At 36.3% G+C, this 17,689-nt stretch overlaps 1 protein-coding gene across 2 annotated transcripts in view; it reads right to left on the bottom strand.

Moving 5' to 3' along the window:
- FSHR (follicle stimulating hormone receptor) overlaps window positions 1–17,689 on the bottom strand; it is a 192,654-nt gene that overhangs the window by 95,759 nt on the left and 79,206 nt on the right. For both annotated transcript variants that reach the window (XM_003922751.3, XM_074400272.1), the window contains exon 2: window positions 6,074–6,145. In XM_003922751.3, coding sequence (XP_003922800.2) covers window positions 6,074–6,145 — 72 coding nt within the window. The remainder of the gene's footprint in view (window positions 1–6,073; window positions 6,146–17,689) is intronic.

Here is a 17,689-nt window from a genome sequence, read left to right as displayed (position 1 = left end):
TTTAGGATAGTTAGTTGTTCTTGTTGCATTGATCCAGCTACTCTCAAAAGGCCACATTTCCCAATGTTGAATCGGAGATTGACTTTTAACAGGAAATTTGGTGGGGAAAAACATTTAAAACAGAGCACTTGTGTAACTGCAACAGCCTTCAACTTGTGCTGTCCCCATGTACCAGCATGCTCTTCCCTCTCCCTCATCCATTTTCCAGATAGTAATATTTTCTAAATTTATATCTGATTATGTCATCTTCTACATTTGCCTCACCACACACACACATTCACTAAAAAAACTTCATGTCTTTCTTTGTCTCTTTTCAATTTTATCATTTAAAGTCTGTTTTATCAGAGAATAGGATTACAACCCCTGATTTGTTTTTACTTTCCATTTGCTTGGCAAATATTCCTCCTTCCCTTTATTTTGAACCTTGTGTGCCTCTGCACATTAGATGGGTCTCCTGAATAAAGCACACCAATGGGTCTTGACTCTTTATCCAATTTGCCAGTCTGTGTCTTTTAACTGGGCATTTAGTCCATTTACATCTAAGGTTAATATTGTTATGTGTAAATGTGACTCTGCCATTATGATACTAGCTGGTTGTTTTGCCCATTAATTGATGCAGTTTCTTCCTAGCGTCAATAGAATTTACATTTTGGTATGTTTTTGCAGTGACTGGTACTGGTTGTTCCTTTCCATGTTTAGTGCTTCATTTGGGAGCTCTTGTAGGGCAGGCCTGGTGGTGACAAAACCTCTCAGCATATGCTTGTATGTAAAGGATTTTATTTCTTCTTCGCTTATGAAGCTTAGTTTGGCTGGTTACAAAGTTCAGGGTTGAAAATTCTTTTCTTTAAGAATGTTGAATACTGGCCCCACTGTCTTCTGGCTTGTAGAGTTTCTGCCAAGAGATCTGCCATTAGTCTGATGAGGTTCCTTTGTGGATAACCTGACCTTTCTCTCTGTCTGCCGTTAGCATTTTTTCCTTCATTTCAGCCTTGGTGAATCTGGTGATTATATGCCTTGGGGTTGCTCTTCTCAAGGAGTTTGTGGTGTTCTCTGTATTCCCTGAATTTGAATGTTTGGCTGCCTTGCTGGATTGGGGAGGTTCTCCTGGGTAACATCCTGAGAAGTGCTTTCTAACTTGGTTTCATTTTCCCTTTCACTTCTATGTACACTGATTAAATGTGGATTTGGTCTTTTCACATAATCCCATATTTCTTGGAGGCTTTGTTCATTTCCTTTCACTCTTTTTTCCCCTCTAATCTTGTCTTTTAGCTTTATTTCATTGAGTTGATCTTCAATCTCTGATATCATTTTTTCCGCTTGATCATTTTGGCTATTGAAACTTGTATATGCTTCATGAAGTTCTTGTGCTATCTTTTTCAGCTCCATCAGGTTGTTTATGTTCTTCTCTAAAGTGGTTATTCTAGTTAGGTTTTCATCTAACTCTTTTTTTTTTTTTTTTTTTTTTTTTTGAGACGGAGTTTCGCTCTTGTTACCCAGGCTGGAGTGCAATGGCGCAATCTCGGCTCACCGCAACCTCCGCCTCCTGGGCTCAGGCAATTCTCCTGTCTCGGCCTCCTGAGTAGCTGGGATTACAGGCACGCGCCACCATGCCCAGCTAATTTTTTGTATTTTTAGTAGAGACGGGGTTTCACTATGTTGACCAGGATGGTCTCGATCTCTTGACCTCATGATCCACCCGCCTCGGCCTCCCAAAGTGCTGGGATTACAGGCTTGAGCCACCGCGCCCGGCCTCATCTAACTTTTTATCAAGCTTCTTAGCTTCCTTGCATTGGATCAGAACATGCTCATAGAAGTTTGAGCTTTAGCTCATATAATTTTGTTATTACCCATCTTCTGAAGCCTGCTTCTGTCAATTCTTCAAACTCATTCTCTGTCCAGTTTTGTTCCCTTGCTGACGAGGAGCTGTGATCCCTTAAAGGAGAAGCAGCATTCTGGTTTTTGGAGTTTTCAGCCTTTTTGCTCTTCTTTCTTCCCATCTTTATGGATTTATCTACCCTTTGGTTTTTGAGGTCAGTGACCTTTGGAAGGGGTCTCTGAATGGACTTCCTTTTTGTTGATGTTGATGCTATTTCTTTCTTTTTGTTAGTTTTTCTTCTAATAGTCAGGCCCCTCTGCTGCAGGTCTGATGGAGTTTGCTGGAGGTCCACAACAGACACTGCTTGCCTGGAAATCACCAGTGGAGGCTGCACAGCAGCAAAGATTGCTGCCTGTGCCTTCCTCTGTTGCTATTAAAAAAAGCTTTTGGGAATGGGTTCTCTCTCTTCTCCTCCACCATGTAGGGACATGTTTGCATGTTTGTCCCCTTTTGCCCTTTTACCTTCCATTATTTGAGAACTCAGTAAGAAAGCTGTCACCAGAGGCTGGAGCCTTGATCTTGGACGTTCAAGTCTCCATAACTGTGAAAAAATAAATTTCTGTTCCTTGTAAATTATCTAGTCTGTGGTATTTTGTTACAGCAGCACTAATGGACTAAGATACCAAGGAAAGATTGTGGTAGCTGGAGAAAGACATGAGTGGACAGGCTAGACAGACTTGCTCTTATACTGTAGTACAAAGTTGCTACATTCTGATCTTGGCCTTAAGAAATAATCAAGGGATCTGATAAACTATAAATTTTGAATACAATCTGATAAATGTGCTGTTAATATTATGAATATAGAATTCTGGTTTGGAAAAACTTGGAAAATTCTGGAAAAGCTCTGCAGAAAAGTAAGCATTTCATCTGGTCCCTGACTGACAAGCAGGATTTTATGAAGTAAAATTTTAGTCAGAGGGACAGCATCTACATAAGAACAGTGCAAAAGTATATTTTGTTCATTTGTTTATTTATTGTTTCATTCCCCTGCAATTATTTTTAACCCCTTTATGTGCCAGACATTGTCCAAAGAACAAGCTGTTACATTCTAAATATGCAATATGATGTCTGGTAATAATAGTGCTTGGGGAATAGAAAATTGTCCCACCTGGTGGCAGTGTAAGGTACACAGTACATACGGTATGAGATAAAGGGTTTTGATTTCTGTGCCAGGAACTTATGACTTAAGAATGTAGCAAGGAGGATCCTTAGAGGTTCTTGTGCAAGAGAATTTGAACAGTGCAAATCTGGCAGCAGAGTGGCAGGAAGATTGCAGTTGGGATAGGCATGGCAGCTTCGTACAGTAGGCTATATAAATGCTGAAGAGATTTTGGGTCTAATAGCAGGAATGAGAAGAGGGCTGGAAACCAGAGAACATTTGAGAAGCAGTTAGAAGGACTGGAAGAGCACCTTGGCATAAGGCATACAGAATACACCTGCATCAAGGAAGACTGGATTTTCCTTGCTTGGGAACCTGGGCAGATGGTGACATTATTCACTGGGCAACATGGGAGGATGAGAAATTTAAGGATAAAGATGTCCTATTTCTGAATATGTTGAATTTCAGGTATTTGCAGTTTACTCAGGTGTAGACGTGTAGGCGTTTTTCTAATTTAAAACAAGAATTACGGTCTCAAAAGAGAGGTGAAGGTTGCAGATGAAAGTTTAGGAACCCAGGTATTAAGACATTATCTGACAACTAGTTGTTTGGGGGTGGAGTTAGAAGAAAAGAAAATTGCCGAAAGTAGAGCTCTAGAATTCCTAAATTTTTGAAGGGCAGTTAAAGAACAGAGAGAAGAGAACTGGATATGGAGCAATCTGGGAGGTTAACAGGGAGGCAGGAGAGTGTGGTGTCCCAGAAGTTAAGCGGGGAAAGGGTGTTGAGAAGAAGTACATTAATGGTTAATGAAATAAGCTACGTATAAGGTAAATAGAAGAGGATAAAGTAGAAGTCATTGGATCTTGTGGCTATGGTGTTTTTGAGATCTTCGATAGAGTAGTTTAATAGTGTTGAAGAATTTTTGGCCAAATAGCAAGTGGGTAGGCTAAGATGTGATTGCAAAGAAAGGAAAGAGAAGCAGTGAATGAAGGCAGCTCTTTCAACACAGTGGTCTTGATGGGGAAGAGAGAAAAAGGTAGCATGATATGAAGGTGGAATTTATACAGAAAACTTTTCCTTTTTTTCTTTCCAATGTGGAAAGTTGGTCACATGTGCAGAATGAATGAAAGAGACTCCGTGATTTGTGGAGAGGGAGATAGTGAAGAAAAGGACAATAGTTACTAAGTTCAGAAAACTGGTTAACAACTGGAAGAACATGAGTGAAGGAGGTAGGTCTGGAAAGATGAGAACTTTTTGGTGACCAAGAGTAGAAGGCAAGACACTGGACGAAGGTGAGCATGAAGACTGAGGGATACCAAAGTCTCCTCAGGTTCAATCCAATGCTGGGCCCTCTGCTAGAAAATGCTTCAAAGCCTAAGGGTATAAAAAGGGTGAAATAAAAAAGACCAGTTTTATTTTTGGCATCTCACTGTGTCAGTACAGGCTGATAAATAAAGACATGAGGTAAAAATGGACAAGCTCTGTATGGGCAAGTGGAGTTACTGAGCCAGCTGCTGTGTCTCTTGGATTGTTGCTTTGTCAGCTCAGTTCCACCATTCGTATTGCTACAGAAAGTCTTGTCTGATGTTGAATACCCGGTGAGGGGACATTCACACTTGCTGGATTAAATTTGATTAAAGTAGCTTATTTGTGACATCTGAAATGCCTGTCTTTAGAATTCTATGTAATTATTGTGATGTTTAGGGACACAGGGATATCCAATAATCATTTAGTCTGTGTTAGCTACAGGCGAGGGAATGGTGAATTCATCCAGCAATACATCTTGAGCACAAAGCTCTTGAGCTGTACTCTTTCCCTGGTTTCCTTGGTGAACTCTGTTCAGCTGAGTGTCCCCATCTGCTAATCCCTGTGATAGTTGAATGTCTTCAATGAAGTAAACCCTAGAAGATTACAGGTCTTACATTGGGCTCTCCTCCAGTTTGGGGATAGAAATTGGAAATCACGTAAGCCCCTTTTTAAAACTCCCCTCCGAATACACAGATGAGGAAACCAAGGCCCTAAAAGATACAATGCTTTAATCAAGGTTATGCAGTAATTTTATATTAAAACTAACACTGAAACCAGGATTCTGACCACCCTCCTTTAATCAGGTGGCTTAATTGCTGGAACATAATGATATCCATACTTTGTGATTCTTTTGTTAATGAATTCCTTTCTTACTTCTTCTGACTTCAGCAAGTACTATTCTTAAAGGGATAAAAAGGAACCAAGACGATAAATTTAATGACTTCAACAAAGAGAAACACATGAACTGAAGGTTTGCTTTCTTGCCTTGCTTTCATTCCCTTCTGTATATACTCTGTTTATTCATTGTTATACTTACTGCCATTAAAGTCCTGAATCGTGTCTGTCTCATGGCAGAGAAGAACGTATCTACCTCCTCAATGCCCAGGAGGTGGTACTAAGAGCTTTCAAAGGGAGGGTGAATTACTTTAAGTGTGAAGAGGATATCCAATAGTCTTTTACTGTCTTTTATTACTGTACCCCACTTTGAGAAAACCAGATCTTAGAAAAACTCTAAATAAAACCAGCCCAGTGTGAACTGAAGGTTTGCAGTAACAAAGGAGTCTTCTCTTTTCAAAGGAAATCTTCATCAGTGCTGTAAACTTTCCTAGTACTTTTAAATGTTTATATATCAATTACTACTTGCCTGCATGCATACCTTGGGAACAAGAAGGCTAGAGAGTCTCTACAGCACAGATGTTAAATCCTGCTGTGAATTAAAAATCAATCATAAATAGTAGAAAGTATTTTTGAAAGGGATTGGGTGTCTGCAGAAAAAAAGAGGCTTTGATTTATGAAAATTCCACTCACAGGTACTCTGGGAACAACCCCTTATTTGAGAAATGAGGAAAATTTCTTGGAGTGCTCTTTTGCTCATTTCAATGGCCTCACTGAAAGATTCCATGCTATCATTTAGAAACCATGGTGAGACAAAAAAACGTGAAGAGATGCAGAAAGTGTGTCTGGTCATGTCAGTCTGGCTACTAAGTACAGTTCATCCTACTAGATGTGATCTGAGGTTACTTTCTCTAGCCCCCTTGAGGCATTCACTCACAGCAGTGTCAGGTACATACATTCTCTCCAGGTCCCCAAATCCTGAAAATGCACCTTTTGGGATGACTCGAAGCTTGGTGAGGACAAACCTCCTGCAAAGAGAGTAGAAACAAAATATCACAACCTATCCACTAATAAATAATTGAGTTGCTAATGTATTAAGAGAGTATCAGCTAACAGCTAACACATAGTAAGTGCTTGCCATAAAGTAATGTTGAAATTGCTTTTACACTCTCTTAATCCTCTCTACAAAGTGGCAATATTGGCACTATTAGTCTCTCCATTTTGTATAAGGAAACTAGAGTTTAGGGAGAATAAAAAACTTACCCAGGGTCACATGGCTGATACATCACAGAGTTGGAATATGAACCTTGCTGGTCCCCACACCTTATGTTACCTTCGGTAGTTCTGTGTAAGGCCTGTTCTCTTTCTCTACTCCAACCCCCATTACCTCTTCCTTTACTGTAATTCTCAGCTGACCTTGCCTCCTATTCCAAGATGAAAATAAAACCAATAGAAGAAAATGTCTTTATGATCTCCTAGGGTTCACTGACCAATCAACCTGCTTGCACTTGTGCTTTACACACATTGCCTTCTTTCTTGGTGCAATGAGTGAACTGTCCAGGGTCCTGCCTAAGAATAGCTTCCCCAATATGCAATAGGTCTGTTTCCCTCTCGGCTAGTCCCAGCAACTGCTATGACAATTTTCCATTTTCTTCACACATCTCATTCACCTTTTCCCCCCTTCTTTCCTGGATTCTGCTTACTAATATAAAAACATGCCATAATGTTTCTCATCTAAAAAAAGTCTTCTCTTAACCTCAGCCACCTCCAGCTTTTGCCATTTTCTTCTGCTTGAAATATTTGTCTCACGCCTGCCTCAGAATTCCTTCCAATGGCTCCTCATCTCACTAGGGGAAAAATCAAAGTTGTTTACAAAGGTCTTCAGTACTCTACAAGAGCTTTCTGCTTTTTATTTCCATAGACCCTGTGTTCTCAATTTTGACAACAACCCTTTGTTCATCCTGGTCTTGTCACAGTATCCTTTAGCAACTCTTTGGATATGCCAGTTTCCTTCTGGCTTAGTGTTTCCACACTTGCAGTTCTCTCTGATTGGAACATTTCTCTCCCAGATATCCTCATGGCTTTTTATTTGCTTAAATGTTACCATTTCAGTGACGCTTTCCCTAACCGCTTATTAAAATAATAATCTCCCAAACTTGGCCCCAACCCCTCTTTCCTGCTGCTTAATTTTTTTTATCATAACAATTCTGACATGTTATATCTTCTATTTATCTTTATGTATGTATGTATGTATGTATGTATGTATTTATTTATTGTAACTAGAATTCAAGTTCCATGAGGCCAAAAATGTTGGCCTGATTTGTTGTGACTGTATACCAAATGCCTAGAACAGTGCCTGACATGACAGGTAGTCAATAAATATTTGTTGAATAACTGGATTAATGGCTACTGAGCATTCTGAAAATTCTAGATTTGAGATTGTAGTTACAAGTGACCCTTTGGAAATCTTTATAATATTATTCTTTCCCCAGCCTTCTTCCCTCTGGCTTTTTCTTGATTTGTAACTGATTAATAGGGATTTGATTTTCTTTAATCTTTATCACTTCCTTTTGTAAGGCAGTCTGTGAGCAGGAATTGTAATCAAACACCCTGGACTTGGATAGTTTCATAAACATTTTGTTGCTTTAACCATCTATTATTTATTGGTGTTAGTGAAATTTCTGTTTCAGATAGAGCTGCTACTCAGGCAATCAGGTCTTTTATTTCACCTTGCTTGTGCTTGGCTACAAGGTGTGCCAACCCTATGGTGAAGAATCATGAGAGAGAACCCTGTGTGCTGTTGCTGTCCTGTAGGAGTTTATATTCTTACTGGGAAGGTAATACCAGAAACTTTGGAACTGCTAGAAAACAGTTGAGAGCTATAGTTAATATAATAGCAATAAATGTTATACAAGGAATAAGATGAGAAAGATCCCAAAGTACACAAATATGTAACAGAAAGATTGTTAAGGTTGAATGAATTTTGAACCCAAGCCTCAAAAATATTAGGTCATACTAAAAGCATTGTCTTTGTTAAGCCATTTAAATAAAAGCTGATTTAATTTAATATCACAGAAGAGTATCTACTTCTAGAATATCCATCTAAAATGAATCAAAGTTAGCTCAATACTCTACCTTAATTGTACTCACTTAACCTTGGTTAATACATCCAAGTTCCTTTTGTTCCTATTTAACATAGGACAGAAGAATGTTGAAAATAAACGAGTAATTAAAGATAATAAAATTGCTTTAAACTACTCAACACTCTGAAAGTGTCAAGGAAATTGTAACATTAAAGTAAAATATTAATTAATGAGATTCATGGAGAGTGAGGTCTTGAATAACGGACTCTTGTATTTAATAACATCAACTAGAAAGCATTTTATGATTCAGCCCAGTAGTGTGCATGTTTTCTAAAATTTTCAAGGACTATGTCTGCATTAAGCAGTTCAAATTTATTAACATAATTAAATATTTTTGACATTTAAAATCTTCATTGACCTCTATTTCCTAAAATGTTATATAAACTAGATAATTTGAAGATATTTTCACAAAAAATTACCCAGAAGTCTTCTATAAAACATTACAAATATTATTTTAAATGCATAACAGAGCTTGAAAGGATATGAGAAATCCCCAGGGGCCCAAAGTAAAGCAGCTGAATACCAGACGGACCCCTGAGCAGTGGTGAATGCAGTCAGAATTCTAAGAGGGTAAAGTAAAACCAAGGTACCCTGGGGGAGTTTCTGAACTTAGAGGCAAAGGGATTTATATTTTAGTGCCAAACTGGCACATGAGATGAGATGTGGAGAAAAGAATGTGAAGATATCTTTTCTTGTCATCTCATACACATTCTAGAAAGGTATAGAAAATGGAGAACCAGTCATTTAAATTGCAATGAAATAACATCCAGAAATGTTTCATAACTTATGAAAGATATAAATCCTCAGATTCAGAGATCTCAACAAATCCCAGGGAGGAAAACAAAAATCCACTGCCAGATACCTATGAATTAAAACTGTAGAGCCATTAAAGAAGATATTTTAAATGCAAGTGGAGGGAAAAAGATAGACTGTCTTCAAATAAAAAAATAATTAGAAAACCTTATAAAAAATCTTCAAAACTATTAGAGAAAATACCTGCCAATTTAAAATTCTATAATGTAAGAAATTATCATTCAAATGTGAGGGGAAAATAAAATGACGTCTGAACAAATTTAATTAGCTACGAATAAACTTTTAGAGAAAGAATTTCTTTGAAGGATAAGAAAATTTAATCCAGGAGAAAGGTGCAAAACACAGGAAGGAATAGTGGACGAAGAAATTAGTGTTTCCGATTGAATAGGTGAGTTTCTTACTTCATTTGTGTAGCTACAAAGAAAAACCTGAAACTAATTTATAAAGAAAAGAGTTATTTCACTCATGGTTCTGCAGGCTTCACAAGAAGCATGGCATCAATGTCTGCTTCTGGTGAGGGCCTCAGAAAGCTTCCACTCATGGTAGTAGGGGAAGGAGAATAAGCATGAAGTGGCAATTGATGAAAGACGAGGAAGGAAAGGGAGATGCCAGACTCTTTTCAACAATCAGCTCTTGTGGAAACTAACAGAGTGAGAATTAATTCATTACTACAAGGATGGCACCAAGCAGCTCATGAGAGATCTGCCCCTATGACACAGACACCTCCCACTAGGTCACTTGTCCAACACTGGATATCAAATTCCAACATGAAATTTGCAGGGAACAAATAAAAGTGAGTTGTCATAATGGCTGGAAACCCTACTGAGTCAATAAAGAACACTAAAAAACATACTGACCAAGAACTAGGTTATAAAGAAAATTAGTATTGAAAAATTACTTTCTTTGATGGTGATGCAATTAAATTACCTAGAAATCAGTAATAAATATAATTAACTCTCCTCCCTCAATACACATACACCTATATGGAAAAACCAAAACCAAAACCAAAAGCAAAGCAAACCCAACCACCCAGCCAAACAAACAAATGAACACCCTTTTAAATCATACATGGGTCAAGTGAGAAATTACAATTAGGAATTATTTAGATTGAACTATAATGAAAATACATATCAAACATATCAAACTCATGAAATATTATTAAATTGCTACCTATAGCAGAAATTTGTAGATGTAAATTATTGTATCAGAGAAGGAATGAAAATAATTAGATAAATTAATGAGCTAAGCTTCAAGTACAATAAACTACTAAAAGAAAAATAGAATTGTGGAAACAGAAAATTATGAACCCATTATTTTTTTATTCCATTTCTGGCTAGAACTTAAAGTGATACTTGAAAGATGTTTAATAAGAAATGGTAAAAGCAGAGACTGTTGATAGAGATGTTTGAGAAGGTAAACACTCGGGTAGACATTATAATTTCATATTAGATAAAGCTTAAGTTTAATCTACACTAACTTGCTATTTTGAAATTATAAGGTTAAGTTTTTCTTTGAGTTTATTACTGAGATGGGTAAGAAGCTTTCTACTAGTAGCAAAAGGCTTACTAAAATGGTTTAATGGACTCTTGACTTACAATTTTAACACTGAAAATGATTGTTATAGAGAACTAACTTATTTGAATGTTTATTGAAGAAAACTGGATTTAACACTTAACATTGCCAAGTCTGCCTATTATAGAAGGCTTATTTTAGCCAGCAGCCTTCTGACATTTTACTCTGACATTGTTGATCCAGTCCTAATTAACAAATTCAAAAGGTATGCACACATTTCCTTTAAATTAGAAACAGGTAATGGTATTAAACTTGATAAATTTTTATTTTTTTAAACAAAGTAAATAAGAGTACAATAGATAAAGTTTAGTATACATTGCACCACAATTTTCATCTTATGCTTTCACATTTTCCTCTCAGAACTGGAACAAGACAAAGATGCTCACTCTTATTACCACTTTTATTCCTAGTTATACTGGAAGTTCTAGCCAGAGCAATTAGGCAAGAGAAAGAAACAAAGGTCATACAAATGGGAAAGCAAGAAAGCAAATTGTCCCTGCTTGCAGATTGCATGATCTTATGTGCAGAAAAACCTAGACTCTATCAACAAACCCTTAGAACTGATAAAGGAATTAAGTAAAGTTGTGGGGTACAAAACTAATATACAAATCCAGTAGCATATCAATACCTAAACAGCAAACTGGCTGAAAGAGAAATCAACAAGGCAATCTCACAATAGCTACAAAAAATACCCAGGAAAAAAATTTAACCAAGGACATAAAAGACCTCCACAAGGGAAACTACAAAACACTGATAAAAGAAATTAAAGAGGATACAAATATAAAGACATCTCATACTCATGATTCAGAATAATTAATATTGGTAACATGATGATACTACCTAAATCAATCTACAGGTTCAATGCAATCCCTAACCAAAATGGCAATAACATTCTTTACAGAAACAGAAAAAAAATCTTAAAATTTGTATGGAACCACCAAAAACACTGAATAACCAAAGCATTCTAAGCAAAAAGAACAAAACTATATGCATCGCATTGTCAGACATCAAAATATACTACAAACTTATAATAACCAAAACAACAAGGTATTGGCATAAAAATAGACACATAGACCAGGATAACAGAATAGAGAACCCAGAAATTAATCTATGTATTGATGTCCAACTAATTTTTGACAAAGGTGTCAAGAACACTCATTAGGGAAAGGACAGTCTTTTCAATAAATGCTGCTGGGAAAACTGTTTATCACTATGCAGAAGAATAAAACTATATTCCCACCTCTCTATATAAAAATGACCTCAAAATTAATCAAAGACCTAAATGTAAGACCTGAAATGATAAAACTACCAGAAGAAAATGTAGAAGTGCTTCAGAATATTGATCTGGGAAAAGATTTTCTGAATAAGACTTCAAAAGCACAGGCAACAAAAGCAAAAATAAACAAATGCAATTATATAAACAAACAAAAAAAGATCAACGGAATGAAAAGATAACCTATATTTGCCAACTACTTATCTGACAGAAGACCAGCTCAAACATCTCAACCGCCAAAAAAACCCAAAAAACAAAACAAAACAAAAAAACAACAAAAAAGTCGATTAAGAAAATGAGCAAATGATCTGAACAGACATTTCCCAAAATAAGACATATAAATGACCAACAAATACATGAAAACATGCTCCCTAATCACCAGAAAAATGCAAATTAAAACCACAGTGAGGTATTGTCTCACACAGTTAGGATGGCTATTCTCAAAAAGACAACAAAATAACAAATGTTGGTGAGGATGAGGAGAAAAGGGATCAATTTAATACTGTTTTTGGGAAAGTAAACTAGTGCAGACTCTATAAAGAACAGTATGAAGGTTCATCAGAAAAAAACAACAACTGCAAATAGAGCTACCATATGATCCAGAAATCCCACTACTTGGAATTTATCCAAAGGAAAAGAAATTACTGCATTGAAGAGACATCTACACTTCCATGTTTACTGCAACACTACTTCAGTAGCCAACATATGGAATCAACCTAGTTGTCCAACAACAGATGAATGAATAAAGCAAATGTGGTATATATACCTAATGGAATGCTATTTAGCCGTAGAATAAAATCATTAGCCAAAGAATAAAATCCTGTCATTTGCAGCAACATGGGTGGAATTGGAGGACATTATGCCAAATAACACAAGCCAGGAACAGAAAGTTGAACACCATATATTCTCACTAATATGAAGAAGCTGGAAAAAGTTAATCTCAAAGAAATAAAACGTAGAACAGAGGATACTAGAGGCTAGGAAAGGTATGGGGAAGAGAAGGATAGGGAGAGATTTATTAAAGAATATAAAATTATACCTAGATAGAAAGAAACTCTAGTGTTGTATATATATAACCTCTAGTTATATATAAACTGTAGTGTTCTATTTCAAATACCAAAAATGATATTGACATTCCCAAGAAAAATAAATGGTAAATGTTTGAGATGATGGGTATGCTAATCATTCTGTTCTGATCACTTTACACTATATGCATTGAAACATCACCATGTTCCCCATAAATATGTATACTTATTATTTGTTAAATCTAAAAAACACTTTGCAAAATTTATGTTTACCTTGAGAGAGAGGAAACCTAAAAGAGTAGAGAGAAAGAATAAAGATAAGAATAGAAATGAATTAAAAATAACAATAAAGAGGATCAACAATATGAAAAGCTAATTCTTGTGAAAGATTAGGACTAGAAAGAATATTTGTTCATAATCAGCAAAGAGTAAAAACTGAGAGAGAAAAAAACCCCCCAAACAATTAGAACCATGAAAAGTGGCACTTAACTAAAGATATAATGATTTAAATTAGATAACATTATAAAAAATTTTATTACATTACTTTTTTTCTTTTTTCTTTTAAATTATACTTTAAATTCTGGGTACATGTGCAGAATGTTCAGGTTTGTTATATAGGTATACACGTGCCGTGGTGGTTTGCTGCACCCCATCAACCTGTCATCTACATTAGGTATTTCTCCTAACAGTGTCCCTCCCTAGCCCCAGTGCCCCAACAGGCCCTGGCATGTGATGTTCCCCTCCCTGTGTCCATGTGTTCTGATTGTTCAACTCCTACTTATGAGTGAGAACATGCAGTCTTTGGTTTTCTGTTCTTGTATTACTTTGCTAAGAATGATGGTTTCCAGCTTCATCCATGTCCCTGAAAAAGGACATGAACTCATCCTTTTTTATGGCTGCATAGTATTCCATGTGTATATGTGCCACATTTTCTTTATCCAGTCTGTCATTGATGGGCATGTGGGTTGAGTCCTAGTCTTTGCTGTTGTGAACAGTGCCACAGTAAACATACATGTGCCTGTGTCTTTATATTAGAATGATTTATAATCCTTTGGGTATATGCTCAGTAATGGGATTGCTGGGTCAAATGGTATTTCTAGTTCTAGGTCCTTGAGGAATTGCCCCACTGTCTTCCACAATGGTTGAACTAATTTACACTCCCACCAGTAGTATAAAAGTGTTCCTATTTCTCCACATCCTCTCCAGCATCTGTTGTCTCCTGACTTTTTAATGATCACCATTCTAACTGGTGTGAGATGATATCTCCATGTGATTTTGATTTACATTTCTCTAATGACCAGTGATGATGAGCTTTTTTTCATATGTTTGTTGGCTGCATAAATATCTTCTTTTGAAAAGTATCTGTTCATATCCTTCACCCACTTTTGAATGTGTTTGTTTTTTTTTTTTTTGTAAATCTATTTTAGTTTTTTATAGATTCTGAATATTAGCCCTTTGTCAGATGGATAGATTGCAAAAATTTTCTTCCATTTTCTAGGTTGCCTGTTCACTCTGATGATAGTTCCTTTTGCTGTGCAGAAGGTCTTTAGTTTAATGAGATTCCATTAGTCAGTTTTGGGTTTCATTGCCATTGCTTTTGGTGCTTTAGTCATGAAGTCTTTGCCCATTCCTATGTCCTGAATGGTATTTCCTAGGTTTTCTTCTAGGGTTTTTATGGTTCTGGGCTTTACATTTAACTCTTTAATCCATCTCGAGTTAATTTTTGTATAAGGTGTAAGAAAGGGATCCAGTTTCAGCTTTCTGTGTATGGCTAGCCAGTTTTCCCAACACCATTTATTAAATAGAAAATCCTTTCCCCTTTGCTTTTTTTGTCAGATTTGTCAAAGATCAGATGGCTGTAGATGTGTGGTATTACTACTGAGGCCTCTGAGGCCTCTGTTCTGTTCCACTGGTCTATACATCTGTTTTGGAACTATTACAATGTTGCTTTTTTACTGTAGCCTTGTAGTATATATTTTGAAGTCAGGTATTATGATACCTCCAGGTTTGTTCTTTTTGCTTAGGAGTGTCTTGGCTATGTGGGCTCTTTTTTGGTTCCATATGAAATTTAATTTTTAAAAAAAATTTTGTGAAGGAAGTCAGTAGTAGCTTGATGGGGATAGCATTGAATCTATAAATTACTTTGGGCAGTATGGCCATTTTCATGATACTGATTCTTCCTATTCATAAGCATGGAGTGTTTTTCCCTTTGTGTCCTCTCTTATTTCCTTTAGCAGTGGTTTGTAGTTCTCCTTGAAGAGGCCCTTCATATCTGTTGTTAGCTGTATTACTAGGTATTTTATTCTCTTAGTAGCAATTGTTAATGGGAGTTTGCTCATGATTTGGCTCTCTGTTTGTCTGTTATTAGTGTATATAGGAATGCTTGTGATTTTTGCATATTGATTTTTGTATCCTGAGACTTTCTGAAGTTGCTTATCAGCTTGAGGAGATTTGGGGCTGAGATGATGTGGTTTTCTAACTATACAATCATGTCATCTGCCAACAGGGACAATTTGCCTTCCTCTTTTCTTGTTTCAATTCCCTGTATTTCTTTCTCTTGCCTGATTGCCCTGGCCAGAACTTCCAGTCATATGTTGAATAGGGGTGAGAGAGGGCATCCTTGTCTTGTGTCGGTTTTCAAAGGGAATGCTTTCAGTTTTTGCCTATTGAGTATGATATTGGCTGTGGGTTTATTAAAAATAGTTCTTATTATATTGAGATACCATCCATCAGTACCTAGTTTATTGAGAGTTTTTAGCATGAAGAGCTATTGAATGTTGTTGAAGGCCTTTTCTGCATCTATTGATAGAACCATGTGTGTGTTGTCTTTGGTTCTGTTTATGTGATAGATTACATTTATTTATTTGTGTATGTTGAACCAGCATTGCATCCAGGGATAAAAATGACTTGATCATGGTGGATAAGCTTTATGATATGCTGCTGGATTCAATTTGCTAGTATTTTATTGAGGATTCTCACATCAATGTTCATCATGGATATTGGCCTGACAGTTTCTTTTTAGTTGTGTCTCTGCCAGGTTTTGATATCAGGATGATGCTGGTCTCATGAAATGGTTAGGGAGGAGTTCCTTGTTTTCTATTGTTTTGAATAGCTTCAGAAAAAATGATACCAGCTCCTTTTTGTACCTCTGGTAGAATCTGATTTTTAATCTGTCTGGTCTTGGACTTTTTTTGGTTGATAGGATATTAATTTCTGCCTCAAATTCGGAACTTTTTACTGGTCTATTCAGGGATTCGACTTCTTCCTAGTTCAGTCTTGGAAGGGTGTATGTGTCCAGAAATTTATCCATTTCTTCTAGATTTTCTGGTTTATTTACATAAAGATGTTTATAGTATTCTCTAATGGTAGTTTGTATTTCTGTGGGATTGGTGATGATATCCCCTTTATCATTTTTTATTCTGTCTATTTGATTCTTTCCTCTTTTCTTCCTTATTAGCCTGGCTGGCAGTTTATCTATTTTCTTGATCTTTTCAAAAACCAGCTCCTGAATTCATTGATCTTTTGAAGGATTTTTCATGTCTCTATCTGCTTCAGTTCTGCTTTGATCTTAGTTATTTCTTGTCTTCTGCTGGCTTTTTCATTTGTTTGCTCTTGCTTCTCTAGTTCTTTTAATTGTGATGTTAGGGTGTCAATTTTAGATCGTTCTTGCTTTTTCTTGTGGACACTTAGTGCTATAAATTTCCCTCTATACACTACTTTAAATGTGTCACAGAGATTCGGGTAGGTTGTGTCTTTGTTCTCAGTGGTTTCAAAAAACATCTTTATTTCTGCCTTCATTTCGTGATTTGCCCTCTGCCTGCTACCCAGTTCCAAAGTTAGTTTTATATTTTCAGGTGTCTTTTCAGCAATGCCTCACTCTACTCTTAACAATTTACTGAATTAGTCAATTTTCATGCTATAATAAAGACATATCTGAGACTGGGCAATTTACAAAAGAAAGAGATTTAATGGACTTATAGTTCCAGATGGCTGAGAAGATCTCACAGTCATGGTGGAAAGCAAGGAGGAACAAATCGCATCTTACAAGGATGGTAGCAGGCAAAGACGGAGCTTGTGCAGGGGAACTCCTCTTTTTAAAACCATCAGATCTCATGAGACTTATTCACTATCATGAGAACAGCATGGGAAAGGCCTCGCCCCATGATTCAATTACCTCCCACCGCGTCCTTCCATATCAGCTAGTAAAAGAAGGAATGCTCTCCAACTTTTTTAATGTGGTTAGTGTAACATTGGTAACAAAAATAGACAGGGACAATAAAAGAATGAAAATAATATACGGACAGTGTGCATTTAGTAGAATCTAAATAAATAATACATTATTATCAGTATGAATGCGTCATAGCATTCAAGAGTTGCTAAATATCAGAAAGCTCTATCAAAGAAAATTTTCATATAAATAAAAGAGAAAGCAGCATATGATTTTCTTAATAGACATAGAAAATGTATTTGGTAAAAATGGAAATCGATTATCATAAATGTTTTGAGACAAAAGAAAATTCTTAATCTGATAAGCGGTAATTCTATTAAACACTAAAATAAATATCATACTCAATGGAGAAATTTCAGATACATTCTACTTAAAATTGGAATGAGACAATGGTGCTGTTACCTCCTCTATTTCAGATTGTGCTAGATACTCTGGCCAACACAATAAGAATAGAAAAAGAAAAAGGTATGTCAGAATTACTGGTGAAAAACTACTATTACCCACAGAAAACATCACTG

Source organism: Saimiri boliviensis, chromosome 1 (genome assembly GCF_048565385.1).
Source record: "Saimiri boliviensis isolate mSaiBol1 chromosome 1, mSaiBol1.pri, whole genome shotgun sequence".
Lineage (NCBI taxonomy): Eukaryota > Metazoa > Chordata > Mammalia > Primates > Cebidae > Saimiri > Saimiri boliviensis.
Note: the sequence above shows the minus strand (reverse complement) of the source record. Positions and strands in the feature narration are given on the sequence as shown.